At 42.6% G+C, this 13,514-nt stretch overlaps 1 protein-coding gene and 1 pseudogene across 7 annotated transcripts in view; one reads left to right on the top strand and one right to left on the bottom strand.

Annotated features, from left to right (window-relative positions):
• LOC150058425 (acyl-CoA:lysophosphatidylglycerol acyltransferase 1) overlaps positions 1–13,171 on the bottom strand; it is a 72,566-nt gene extending 59,395 nt beyond the window's left edge. For 3 of the 7 annotated variants that reach the window (XM_090341239.1, XM_090341241.1, XM_090341242.1), the window contains exons 1-2: positions 12,972–13,171; positions 11,875–12,139 (exon numbers count right to left, since the gene is read on the bottom strand). In XM_090341239.1, the coding sequence (XP_090197365.1) occupies positions 11,875–12,139; positions 12,972–13,091 (385 nt within the window). In that variant the 5' untranslated portion in view covers positions 13,092–13,171. Of the gene's footprint in view, positions 1–11,874; positions 12,140–12,426; positions 12,447–12,971 lie in introns of those variants that run through there. The other 4 variants (XR_016536883.1, XM_090341243.1, XM_090341238.1 and 1 more) reach the window with 3 other exon arrangements.
• On the top strand, positions 5,693–5,932 carry LOC150058426 (ragulator complex protein LAMTOR5 pseudogene; annotated as a pseudogene).
• Positions 13,172–13,514: the final 343 nt, after the last annotated feature.

Here is a 13,514-nt window from a genome sequence, read left to right as displayed (position 1 = left end):
CCTTCCACTGCCGCTCTAGCTGATCCTCTTAGGTCTGTACCGTGGGCTAGCAGTACTTGGGCCATTCAATATCCAAAATTAAAGTCTTCCTTAGGTCATTTCACCCACCTGGTCAGATTTAAAAGCCTTGAAATGCCCACTTCTCTTTCTAGCTCAGCTCCCATTTTGAGTTTCAAAATGTATATCCATTTCTTGGTTTTTTTTTGTTTTTTGTTTTTTTGTTTTTCCAGTCCTGGGCTTGACCTCAGGGCCTGAGCACTGTCCTTGGACTTTCTCAAGGCTAGAGCTCTATCCCTTGAGCCTCAACACCATTTCCGGCTTTTTTCTATGTATGTGGTACCGAGGAATCGAACCTGGGTCTTCGTGCATGCTAGGCAAGCACACTACCACTAGGCCAAACTCCCAGCCTGTATATCCATTTCTATTTCATAACTCCAAATGGACAATTCTCACCTACCCTATGCTAAATGTTAGTCTTCCCTTTTGTTGCTTCCCAATCTACCCAGAAGCTCCTATTTGAAACTTCAAGGGCACCCCTGTTACTTGCAGTGCAGAGAATGTCCAGCTATAAACAGGTACCCTTCATCAGCTGCTCATGATCATCTATCTGCCTGTATTAATAACTTTATCTGGCTCACAAAAGATATTATAAATATCTAAATGGCCCTTGACCAAAAAAAAAAAAAATCCCCACTCCCACATGCTCAATCCCTCAGCAAGTCCTGAAGATCTTCCCTTTTATAAAACTACCCAAAGCTGTAATTTTTTAGACTGTTACCATGCTATTCTAAATCACGGTCTCTAGCCCGTGATTTTATAAATCAATAACTTTGCAGGGCTGTGGGAGAGTCTAGCAAACCAAAGATCCCAAATTCAAATCATAGAACCACCAAAATAACAACAACAACAAACCTTTCCTAACTGGTAGTAAACAGTCAATAAACATTTAAGGGATCAATCATAAACTCCACACTTCTATAACTGATGTCTTAACTTTTGAAAACAATATTTATAAAACAACCACTTGTGAAATGTTTTCTCAGTATAAAATAGGAAGAAAGAGTTTCAAATCCAAAATGGTTTTATTTATTTTTATAAATTAATCCATTTATTGTAGGCTAGGGATATCTCAGATGGTAGAGCTTCTACTGGTCGTTTAGTTCCTTCAGTCTTCTAAGAGCAGACTTGACTGTGATAGCAGAGGCAGTGTTTTAGGTCCAGGCTCCACCAGCCACTGTTTTCATGCAGGAACCACAGTGACAGATGCCCACAGCTCACCCCTTCATCTTGGTCTTACCACAGAAGGAGCAGGTATACTTAGCATGCTGGATGATTTCAACTTTTTTTTTTTAATTGATTTTTTTCTTTTGCCAGTCCTGGGCTTGAGCTCAGGGCCTGAGCACTGTTCTTGGACTTTCTCAAGGCTAGAGCTCTACCACTTCAGCCTCAGCACCACTTCCGGCTTTTTTTTCTATGTATGTGGTACCAAGGAATCGAACCCAGGTCTTCCTGCATGCTAGACAAGCACTTTAACCACTAGGCCAAACTCCCGGCCATCAACTTTTTTTTTTTTAACCATCTTCCAGAGTAAGGCACCATAGCGGGCGCCATATTTACCGATGATGCCAACCTTCTTGGTGCATTTGGCCATATTGCCACAACTCAGATCCAGGCCCAGAGAGACGGAAATAGTTTTAAATTAGGATTACTGAGTGGTGAACCAGCCTTACTATTGTCACAATATATAACAAAAAATGATCCTCTTTTCTTCTATTTTTTTTTAATGTTGGTCCAAGGGCTTGAACTCAGTGCCTGATTGCTGTCCCTGAGGTTTTTTGTTTTGTTTTGTTTGTTTTTGTTTTTGCTAGTCCTGGGCCTTAAACTCAGGACCTGAGCACTGTCCTTGGGCTTTCTCACAGCTAGAACTCTACCACTTGAGCCATAGCACCATTTCTGGCTTTTTTTCTATGTATGTGGTACTGAGGAATCGAACAAGCTAGGCAAGCACTCTACCACTAGGCCAAATTCCCACCTTGTCCGAGTTTTTGTGCTCAAAGCTCTACTGCTCTGAGCCACTGTTCTACTTCCCGCTTTTAGTAGTTAATTGGTATCCATAAGGTAAGAGTCTCATAGACTTTCCAGTCCAGACTGGCTTTCAACTGTGATCCTCAGATCTCAGCCTCTAGACTACCAATGGTTACAGGCATGAGCTACCAGTGCCTGGTATATTTTTCATTTTTACTAGTGCATATTAATTATACAATGCAAAGGACATGTTGTAGATTGATGATTCTTTTCTGTTTTGTGGATATCAGGGCTTGAACCCAGGGCCTGGGCACTATCCTTGCTCAAAGTTAATGCTACACCACTTTGAGCCACAGTTCCATTTCCCTTATGCCCAGACTGACCTTGACTACAACCTTCCTAACTTGTCCTTCCCTGTGTTGCTAGAAATGACAGGTGTGTGCCACTGAGCCCAGCTTCCCAACACTGGTATAACAGCTGCCCCACCACTGATTGAGATGGAGTCTCTCTAGCTTTTTTTCTCTAAACTTACTATCCCCAATCTCTGACTCCAGGTTCGGTCTTGCACCACCCACTACCGTACCCAGTAAATTTATATGATTTCTTAATGCTTAACAAATGTTTTAAAGTTTGACAAAGTGTTCTGGAAGCAAGATTTGACCAAATCTTTTACCACACCACAGGGGAAAAGTATAACATTGTATGTAATTTTTTCTTATATTATTTTTTAGTTACCTATAGTTTAATGTAAGCAGAAATCAAACAGGTCTGCTTTGTTCTTCCTGTTTTAAAATATGAAACAATAATTTCCAATGATCTAGATTTTACACTACTGTATTTTGTTGTTTTTGGTGGTGGTGGTGGTCTTGGGGCTTGAACTCTGGGCCTGGGCCCTGTCCCTGAGCTCTTCAGCTCAAGGCTAATTAGGATTACAGGCATGAACCACTGGCACCCAGCTGAGATAGATAGTCTTTTTCACACATGGTGCCTGAATGTGTTTTTATTGTCACAAGTCTTATTCCTCTTCAAGTGAGATCTAGTTGCCTTTTGCAGATGTGACTGGAGCATGCTAGCTAAACCCCTTTCCTTAAGGAAGTTCACTGCACCTGATGCAGAGATCTGCCGCAGCTGAGCCTTGTCAGCTCAACACATAACACTGGTATGTCACCATCTCTGCATCATTGCAGTATGGCCTCTGCCAACCTTCTTGGATTCCAGCCCTGTTCTCAGGTACTTTGGAGGTTTCCCTGGGTTTGTTGAAGGAAAGAAGAGCTCTGTGTTTTCTCTTCTATTTCCTTGTTGCTTTCCAGAGACAGTTATGTCTATATCACTATCAGAAAGTACAGCATAAGTTCTTATTCTTCAGTCCTTCCTGTACAAATATTTCTTTTATCAATCTACTGTACTGTGGATTATTACAGGATGAAGACCAATTTTACCATCTAGTTAATTTTTTCTGAGGTCACTCATTTAGGTATACACTACCATGCCCAATGATTGAATATTTGTGCACAAAAGTAAAAGAAACAGGGGCTTGGAGTTTGGCCTAGTGGTTAAAGTGCTTGTCTAGCATGCATGAAGACCCAGGTTCGATTCCTTGGTACCATATATATAGAAAAAGCCAGAAGTGATGCTGAGGCTCAAGTGGTAGAGTTCTAGCCTTGGGAAAGACCAAGGACAGTGCTCAGGCCTTGAGCTCAAGCCCAGGACTGGCAAAAAAAAAAAGTAAAAGAAACAACGAAGCCACACCATCCCTATGAGCAAGACCATAAAGCAGAAATATACAAACTCAAAGAAGAATATCTAGGTAAGAGGAACAAGGGAAGCAAAAACTACCAGCACTAAACAAGTATCTAGAAGAATATATAAAACTATTACAGAAGGACCGGGAGTTTGGCCTAATGGTAAGGTGCTTGCCTAGCATGCACGAAGATCCGGGATTGATTCCTCGGTACCACGTGCATAGAAAAAAGCCAGAAATGGGGCTGTGGCTCAAGCGGTAGAACTCTAGCCTTGAGAAAGCCCAAAGACAGTGCCCAGGCCCTGAGTTCAAGGCCCAGGACTGAAGAAAAAAATAAAATAAATAAATAAACTATTATAGAAACAAAGAAACTGAAAGAAGAACAAAGAGAAGACATTTCACAAGACACAGAAAGAACATAAAAGACAGAAATGAAAAAGTATTTAAAAGAATTATAGGGAAAGAAAATAACTGACATAGAAAAACATACAAAGGACATACATACAACTAGAGTCTCCAAAAGAGAAAAACAAAACAATGAGACATTAAATGATGTTCATGTAAGATGAATAAATAAGATGAAGTAAACAAAACTATTCCGAAATAAAACCAAACTTAAATCTATACTTTAAAAGAACACAGTATTCCACAAAAATTTGAGCTAAAAAGCCAACACGAACATATCCCAGTAAAATCTCTAGATAACAGAGGCAGAGAATCCTTTGGGTACATAGGCTATAAAGATCAAATGACTAATGTTGGGAAAATATCCAGCTGGCTTTCCACATCTCCACAAAAACATTTAATGCCAGAAGACATTTGTGTAATACTGCAAGATACTTAGGAAAGGATGAACCAAGCATTTCATAATCTGTTTAGTCCTTCAAATATAAATTAATAAGAAGTTCTAAAAATGTAAAAATTATCTCTAAGCTTGACTTTATCTTAGCTACTCAGGAGGCTGAGATTTGAGAATCCCACTTCAAAGCCAGCCTGAGCAGACATATCCCTAAGACCTGTCTTCTCTCTAATTAACCACCAGAAAAGCCCATGAGACTCTTATCTCCAATTAACCAGCAAAAGATTGGAAGTGGAACTAGGGCTCAAGTGGTAGAACACCAGCTTTGAGCAAAAAAGACAAGGAATAGCACCCAGGTCCTGAGTTCAAGCCTCAGTACTGGCACAAAAAATAATTTAATCTTTGATCAATGAAGAGTTACTATCAATAGATAATTAAGAATATTACATAAAATAAGCTTCTTAAATATCAAACAAAAGGGAACTACATAATTAACAACATAGAACAACATAGTTAACATAGTTGATTAAAAACACAAAGTAGGACTATGAAACTTCCAGTATACCACAAATATTTCCATTGAAGTGTTATTTTGATAGCCCCCTGCAGAAGTCCATATATGTGATGTTGCTTTTAGATATGACTTTTAGCTTCAGAAAGAAATTTCATACTTCTAAAGCAAAGGGGCAAATAGAGTTAGTAAAAATTAAGGAACAGACTAGGAATATTATTGAAAGATCAATATTGGCTCTTTAAATATAAAAATAAACTTGTGGCAACATCAATTCAGTTAATGCTTAAGGGAAAGTAACTGTAAAACCTGTTTCATTTTCAACATCAATAACAAAAGAAAAGGGGATAATAATGGTAGCCAGATGATAATGGTTGTGAGCATTAAATATAAAAATAAAAGTGGCAAAGTGAAATGACACTTAGAATACTACTTAGCTTAAATTTCAGTATATGTAAACTAATATTATTGCCACAAAAATAACACTTCAAACTGGCACATTACCCAAATCTTTAAAAAAAAATCTACTCTCGAAAAATCTTTGGTATTGCATTTTAGGGCCCTCGGTACTTTTCTCTCACCAGGAAAAAACATGGTTTGATTCATTATAATAGGAATGAAGAATCCGTCCATTGTTGGAGTCTTGTGCACAGATTCACAAGGACCTAATCTTGGCTGCCGGGGTACTCTGTCGGATGAACATGCCGGAGTGATATCTGTTCTTGCCCAGCAAGCAGCTAAGCTAACCTCTGACCCCACTGATATTCCTGTGGTATGTCTAGAGTCAGATAATGGGAATATTATGATTCAAAAACATGACAGCATAACAGTGGCAGTGCACAAAATGGCCTCCTGACATCTCATGTCCGTTTTCTAGAAACCTATCATAGGGATTCAACCTGTCAGTGCTAATAAAAACTTATAAAACTTGTAAAACTATTGAAGTTCCAGTGGTTAGATCATTCACTTAATATACATTTGGGACTTTTCTATTTATATAAGTTGCTTTTACCCTAAACTCTCAAGATGTAAGAATTTTTCATGCTCAAGGCTCTACCACTTGATCCACAGCTCCACTTCTAGCTTCTTGGGAGTAGTTAATCGGAAATAACAAATCTCATGGACTTTCCCATCCTGGTTGTTTTCAGACTACAGTCCTCAAATCTTGGCCTCCTGAGTAGTCAGGAATAAGTACAGGCATGAGCCATTGGCATCTGGCTAAGAAAGGATCACATTTTGAAGCATGTTTCTTTGTGTCCAAAGAAAGTGAGGAACAAGGGGTTTTCAGCAGGAGGAAATGGCTATGACAGAACTAACCAAAATGAGTATTTATGTAATAGCAAGTTGATCTACTTTGATTGGGTAAGCAAGAGGGGAAAAATTTGGTCTAAGTCACCTTGTCTATAGAATTTTCTATATACAATAAATAAATCTGTTAGAGGAAAAAAAAAATCTACTCTCAGCCAAGGAACAACGGCTCCCACCAGTAATCCTAGCTATTTAGGAGGCTGAAATCTGAGGATCATGGTTCAAAGCTGGCCCGGCAGGAAAGCCATGAGATTCTTCTCTCTAATTAGCCACCAGAAAACCAGAAGTGGAGCTGTGGCTAGAAGTGGTAGAGCACTAGCCTTGAGCAATGAGAGCTCAGGGACAGTGCCTAGGCCCTGAGTTCCAAGCCCTACTACCAACAACAAAATCTACTCTAATTCTGATAACAGAATTAGACAAGATGCCTACAGAGAAATGCTGCCCTAATGGGAGTGAGGAACCCAGGAATCTGAAGTCTCTCTTTATGTTTCCTATTCCCTTCCTACCACCTACTACAGTAGTAGAACAGACGCTTGGTCAGTAGTGATCTGGTAATGATGCCCCTTCTTTTAAACTCTACACTACATCTCTATGACAGCATCATATTGCCTCTCCACCATTACGACTGAGTTCCTTAAAGTTGGTGATTAGGTTTTGTGATGTCTGACAGCACTTTCAGGACACCTGTTCCTATACATAACAGAAGCTCAATAAAAGCTGTGTAACATTAACAAATATCCACTTTATAGTATCTGGATTAGGTTTATATTTTATGGACTGCAACCACCTTAATATTAGACCTTTTAGGAAGGCAGGTAGCCAAGGGACTCTCAGGTAGGATCAGGAAAGAAAGAGATTATGCAAGGAAGAGATGTTTGGAGCTAGGCTTAATGGCACATGTATGTAATACTAGCACTCAGGCACTAAGGCATGTGGATTGCACATGTAATGCCAGCCTGGACTACATAGCAAGATTCTGTCTCAAAAATTAAAATAAAAGAAAGACACTTGAGCTAAAGATACAGTTCTGTAGTAACTGCATGGCATGTGTGTGACTCTGAATTCAACCCCTAACATTGCAAAAATAAATCAAAATAAAAATATATAACAAGTGACAACAACAACAAAAAGGAGACACCTACTGAACACTCTGAGCATCAGACAACAAATTATGTTCTAGGACCATAAAAAGATCCAGCAGACATGGAGCAGGTAGGCCTCTCATCCCCACTGGTGAGCAGAAATATTACAGTTAAAGCTAGATCAATACCACTGACTCTCAGAGTCTCATTAGCTCCACTACAACAGTGCCTTTCAGTGCACTCATAATAAAAAATACTACCTGAAACATCACTTAGTTCAGATATAGATGTTTCTGGTGTTTTTTTAAATTCTATTCAATTTCCCTTAAAAAAAAAAAAAAAAATATATATATATATATCTCTATCTTGACATACTAAGCTAGTTTTGTGGCTCCAAGACAGAAAAAACTTCTCTAGGGCCGGGAGTTTGGCCTAGTGGTTAAAGTGCTTGCCTAGCATGCATGAAGACCCGGGTTCAATTCCTCGGTACCACATACATAGAAAAAAGCCGGAAGTGGTGTTGAGGCTCAAGTGGTAGACCTCTAGCCTTGAGAAAGTCCAAGGACAGTGCTCAGGCCCTGAGCTCAAGCCCAGGACTGGCAAAAAAAAGAAAAAAGAAAAAACTTCTCTAAAAGGTGCACCTTTCAAACTTTCTCTAGGAGTTCAAGATAAAGTATAATTCCTAAGCAGTAATTTTTTTTGTACATAACAAATTTCTATGCCACAGAAAAAAAGTAGAGCACTACTAAAATAATCCACAAAATCAAATAAAACAAGAAGACAAACATACAGCCACCACAGCAGGGGAGTGGGAGGAAGCTAAAACTAATCTGCATCAGCTTACCCTAAAGCCACCCCAAGCAAATACCCAATCTAAGTGAAAGAGCATTTGCTAAGCAAAACCAGCTTGACAGCAATTCCCCAGGCACCCCTCAATTCCCTACCAGACAGACTCTGACCCAAAAGATTCAATTCAATACAGACATCTTGCAGCTTCTACTTACAATGATAATCTTTAAACTGTTTTATTTACAGATTTTAATCAAATGTGCTTAAAGGACAATGAGTTTATTAAAACAAATGAAAAATTCTCAAACAATTTTAAATAAGTACATTTTGTGCAAAATCTCTGAAATTCCCCAACCTTCACTTAAACTGGTGGGAGGGATGTACTGGTTAACCTCTGATCCAAATAAAACATGCAGAAGTTCATTATTAGTTAAGCAAAGACAGAAAGACCAGGAAAATCCCTTTTTCATCTTTGAGTCTCAAGCTCTTGTGAATGCAAACTAAATACAAGAAAGTTCATTTAACTTCTTGGGCTTGCTGACCTCTACATTCCTCATAATGTTTTTGTAATGTGTGTCTCAAATTAAGGAGCGATTCTGCAGAACTTTAATAAATCTTCCTGTATATCAAAAGGAGTTATTTGCAATGCTGGGACCAAACCTAGGCATGCCAGACAAATGCTTTACCACTAAGTTGCACCTCTGGTCCAGAACTCTGTTTAGAACTAGAGACAAATGTTCTTTTTAAAGATAAAATATAATGACCTAAGGGGAAAAGTCCTAATTACTGCTTATTAGCTCCGTCAAGTGGGGTGATACAAGTGATGATACAATTGTTCCGTATCTGCACTGTCCACTAAGTGGCCAACAGTACACCTCCAAGTTCTGAGCATTTTAAATGTAGCTGGTGTCACTGAATTTCAGTTTTATATTTCAATTCATTTAAGTTTAAATAATCGCATTCAATTAGTAGCTATCATACAGGGCAATCAATGGAGATTAGATAATCACCCTAAGTCTATATCAGCACAGCTAAGTCTTATACATTTTGAAATGGCACAATATAAAGTTTGATATTCTAAACAAATGTTCAATTTTCAGTTTCTTAACTGCTATTTTAAGGCTTCTCATAAGTGGTTCCTCAATAAAATTTTTATTCTAAAACATGGACATACTAATTCTGCTGTGCAGAATTCCTTTGGAATGTTTAATTTTCCATCTGTGAAAACTGGGGTTAGGGAAAGAAAAGCCTTAGCAACAACAAGAACAAAAATTAAATGCACCACCTTCCACAAACTAAAGGAAGAAATTAAGCACATAGGTCAAAGAAAGGCTGCTTGTAACCACCGACATACTTCTTATGGGTATACTTGTTTATCGACTCTTGAGTAGGCTGGCTTCTTTACACCTGGTTATGACTTTCCAACAAATTTCATCCCTCCATTCTTTTGGTCTCTTTTTGATTAGATGATGACCAGACTCTCTAGCATCAACTATTCTGCTTATTAGAAAACCACTTATCATATATGCATTAAAGTACTCTATATTTGAATAAGAAACTGATCTAATTGTCAAAATACAGTAGCCTGAAGAACTGTAGAAGCTTCAGAGAGACTCAAATATATAGATTATACCAAGAGCACTTCCCCAGCAAGTGGGGGGGGGGCAGGGTAAAGTCGCCATTCTGTGGTTAGCAAAGGAAAAGACACCCCATGGAAATACGCTTAAAAAGACATTGCAGCTGTGCTGGGGCAAAAGGTAACTAACTTCAACCAGCAGCACTGCATTCTTCATAATCTCAAAGTCAATTACAAATTAATTTGTTCTATCAATAATACATAAATATATCATATATATAAACACTGACTCATATATAGATATATCATACACATAAACTTAAACACCAGTAACTGCATCATGTAAAAAGAATAAACACTTAGAATCAGTTTCTAAAAAGACTGACTTCAAGGGGCTGGGAGTTTGGCCTAGTGGTAGAGTGCTTGCCTTGCATGCTCCAAAACCAGGGTTCAATTCCTGGGTACCACATACATAGAAAAAGCCAGAAGTGGTGCTGCGGCTCAAGTGGTAGAGCTCTAGCCTTGAGAAAGTCCAAAGACAGTGCTCAGGCCCTGAGCTCAAGCCTAGCACTGGTAAAATAAATAAATAAATAAAAAGACTGACTTCAAATGGAAGAAGCAAATTTAAGAAAGTTGTATAAAGAAGAGGGCCATCACATTTTGCATAGCATATCTGACAAACTATATCAAGCAAAGCCACTCTTAAGACAGCAGCATGAGTCAGGTAAGAATTCAGCAGCACAGCATAGACTAGAACTTTCCTTTTCCCCCCACTCCCTCTTCTATCACTGCTACTGGTACCATAAAGTCCTAAAAAGGTCTAGAAATCACCTACTATTTCCAAGAGCATTAGAATCTCAAGACAATGATAAGAAAGCAATGTATCCTAAAGGCTTCAGTGCTTGCAGAGTCCACAACACAGCTGAAAAGGAGAGGGAAAGGGGAGAAAGCTTCATGTGAAGCATCTGAGAAAATTCTGACATAGCAAGAGCCTGCCAGAATAAAAGCTGTGTGCTGTCAGTCCTTTTCTCCTGGGTATGGACAAAATCTGCAATTGCAGCTTGGGCAAGAAAGAGGAAGGCAGGATTTAAAATGGAGAACTGCATGAAGCCTGACCCTCCTCACTTTTCCACGCTATGAACTGCAGACTATGGTCACTAAGCAATCTGCCTATCAGTTATACATTCCTGTGGGTAAAACCTTCAGGTCTGACAGGTGCTGCATAACTCACACCTTTCTTCATTATCCTAATTGTTAGAGAAAAATATCAAGTAAATACAATAAAGGGAATGGTATTGCCAAGGTGAAAGCAGAAGCTCTCAGAGAGGATTTACAGAGGTTGACAAATCTACTTCTCATTTAGTTTTATAAAAAAATCCACTTCAGAACAGTTCTACTCCTGCTCCCTAAAATGCAATTTAAACAGAAATCTCCATAAAGATTTCAAGAAATAAGTTGTCTTAACACAGATAATTTTTATAATTTAATACTCTCAAGTGGGATAAAATATAGATGCTAGAGCACAAAGGAAGCATGCCTAACAGAAAAGATCCTTTTTTTTTTTCTGGTTTGGCTTAAAATGTCAACACGGTACAATATTACATTCGATTTTTTTAAAGCACGTATTACAATGTGTTAGCACAAGCAGAGCCCAGATGCCTTTCTCAATTCCCAGTGTTTATGGACTAGCAGTCCAACGTTTATGGACCATCTTATATCTCTATAAATGCTATATATCTCACTCCTTCTGGGAGCTTTTACAGACCAGTTTTAATAAATGAATGTCAATCACATAAAAAATTCGAGGAACTTATCAATACTTAATTATGAAATTACACTTCTGAGAACATCATGTTTCCTCATTGAGAAACCAGAGAGCACAGGCACTGTCTTCTATTTACTTGTTCAATACTGAACGCATAAAAGCACCTTGAACTCAAAGCATAAGGTATCGTCAGCCATGGCTCTGGACTTTAAACATAACATCGCGGTCTTGTTCTTTTTTTCCCATATGCATTCCACGAAAGCACTTTCTGCTCTTACCTGTGTATCCAGCATGCCATCCCCAGGAGGCCACCATTCCTAAAAGCCATTTATACATGATTCCCTCTATATGCCAGAACCGCTTGCTGTCCAGCACCCGAAGGGGCTGCAGAATAATCACATAGCAGATGTAGGATGGGATAGCCACCAGGTTGTTGGCGACCATGAAGGCAAATCTCATCAGGGCTTTCACCCACATCCAGCCCAGCCAGGGAACTTCGTCCAGAGTCACGGCCATTCTCACTTGGGAGTCCATCCTGTCTTTCTGGTGGGGGTGGGGGTGAAAAGAAAATTCATTTTAAAAAGGAACATGGATGGCACGCATCTAGGAAGAGTCGCACACGCGCACACACTCGCGGGGGAACCCCCGCGAGGGTCTGGGGCTTCTTGGGTGCCAGTGTCCGGGCAATTCCAGAGGGGCAGAGAGCGGGGAGGGGGGGAGCGGCCGCGCAAGGTCAAGGGAGCTGTCGGCGGGGACGCGGGCGGTCGCTCGGACGAGCGAGGACTCCATCCCCACGCCCCGCCGGCGGCCTCCGCCGCACCGCGTCTCACCGCGGCGGTCCCTCGGGGCTTTTCGGAGGAAGCCGCAGAGCCTCCGGCTCCAGACGCCCCGGGCGAGCCCCGAGTGACGAGCCCGGGGACCCTGGCCCCGGCTCCCGCACATGGCTTCGTGCTTTTCCAGGCTCTCCGGCATCCGCCAGTGCCTCACTGGCAGCCGGGAGCGGGGTGGGTAGCGGGGAGACGGGGCCGATTTTTGTTTCCTTTCCCCTTTATCTTTTTCTCTCCCTCAATTATAACCGGAAAGGGGCCTAGGATGGAGCAGGGGAAGGTGGAGGAGGAGAGCCGGCCGAGGGGGCGAAAAGCGGGAGGAGGGGGAAGGGAGCAGGGGGGGCGGGGGTCGAAGCCCCGGGGCGCGGGGCGAGGGGAAGACGCCCGGCGGGACCGCCCGGGGAGCCGGGAACCGAGGGATGCGGAGGCAGCCGGGGAGCGGGACGCCGGCCGTGCGGGGGGGGGGGGGGGACGCAGCGGTTTGGGCGGATGAGGCTGAGGACCGGGTCGGCGGCGGCGGGCGGGCGCGGCCCGCGCTCCAGGCTCACCTCAGCGGGCGCGGGGGCGAGCGGGACCCGGGGCCGGCGGCTCGGGGCGCGGGGCGGGGCGGCGGCGACGGCGGCAGCGGCGGCGGCGGCGGGTGTCCCCGGCCAAGGAGTCGCGGTCATGGACGCGGCGGCGGCCGAGACGGCCCGAGGCGCGCGGCGCGAGCGGGCGCGCGCGGGCGCCCTACTCCCCTCGCGGCTGCCTGCGGACAGAGGGACGGCGAGGACTGAGAGGCCGGACCTGTCACCGGGGCGGGCCCCGAGGAGGCGGAGGAGGGGGGAGAGGAGGAGGAGGGCGGCTGCCCCGCACTCCCGCCTCCTCCCCGGGGCCTACCGCGCCCTCGTCCCGTGCCGGGCGACACCCCTTCCCCGCCCCCTCCCCGGGGCCTGCGCCCCGCCGCTCCCCGGGTTACCTCGGGCTGGCTGGGGCCCGGCCCGCGCCGCGGGAATCTGAGGAGCCGGAAGAATGCATGGCCGGCGGAAGGAGACGGCGGCCGCGGTCCGCCCGGCCCCGGCGGCTCCGAGGCTCGGTCCCCCGGGCTGGGC

The sequence above is a fragment of the Megascapheus bottae genome, chromosome 10 (genome assembly GCF_031878675.1).
Source record: "Megascapheus bottae isolate mThoBot1 chromosome 10, mThoBot2.hap1, whole genome shotgun sequence".
Classification (NCBI taxonomy): domain Eukaryota; kingdom Metazoa; phylum Chordata; class Mammalia; order Rodentia; family Geomyidae; genus Megascapheus; species Megascapheus bottae.
Note: the sequence above shows the minus strand (reverse complement) of the source record. Positions and strands in the feature narration are given on the sequence as shown.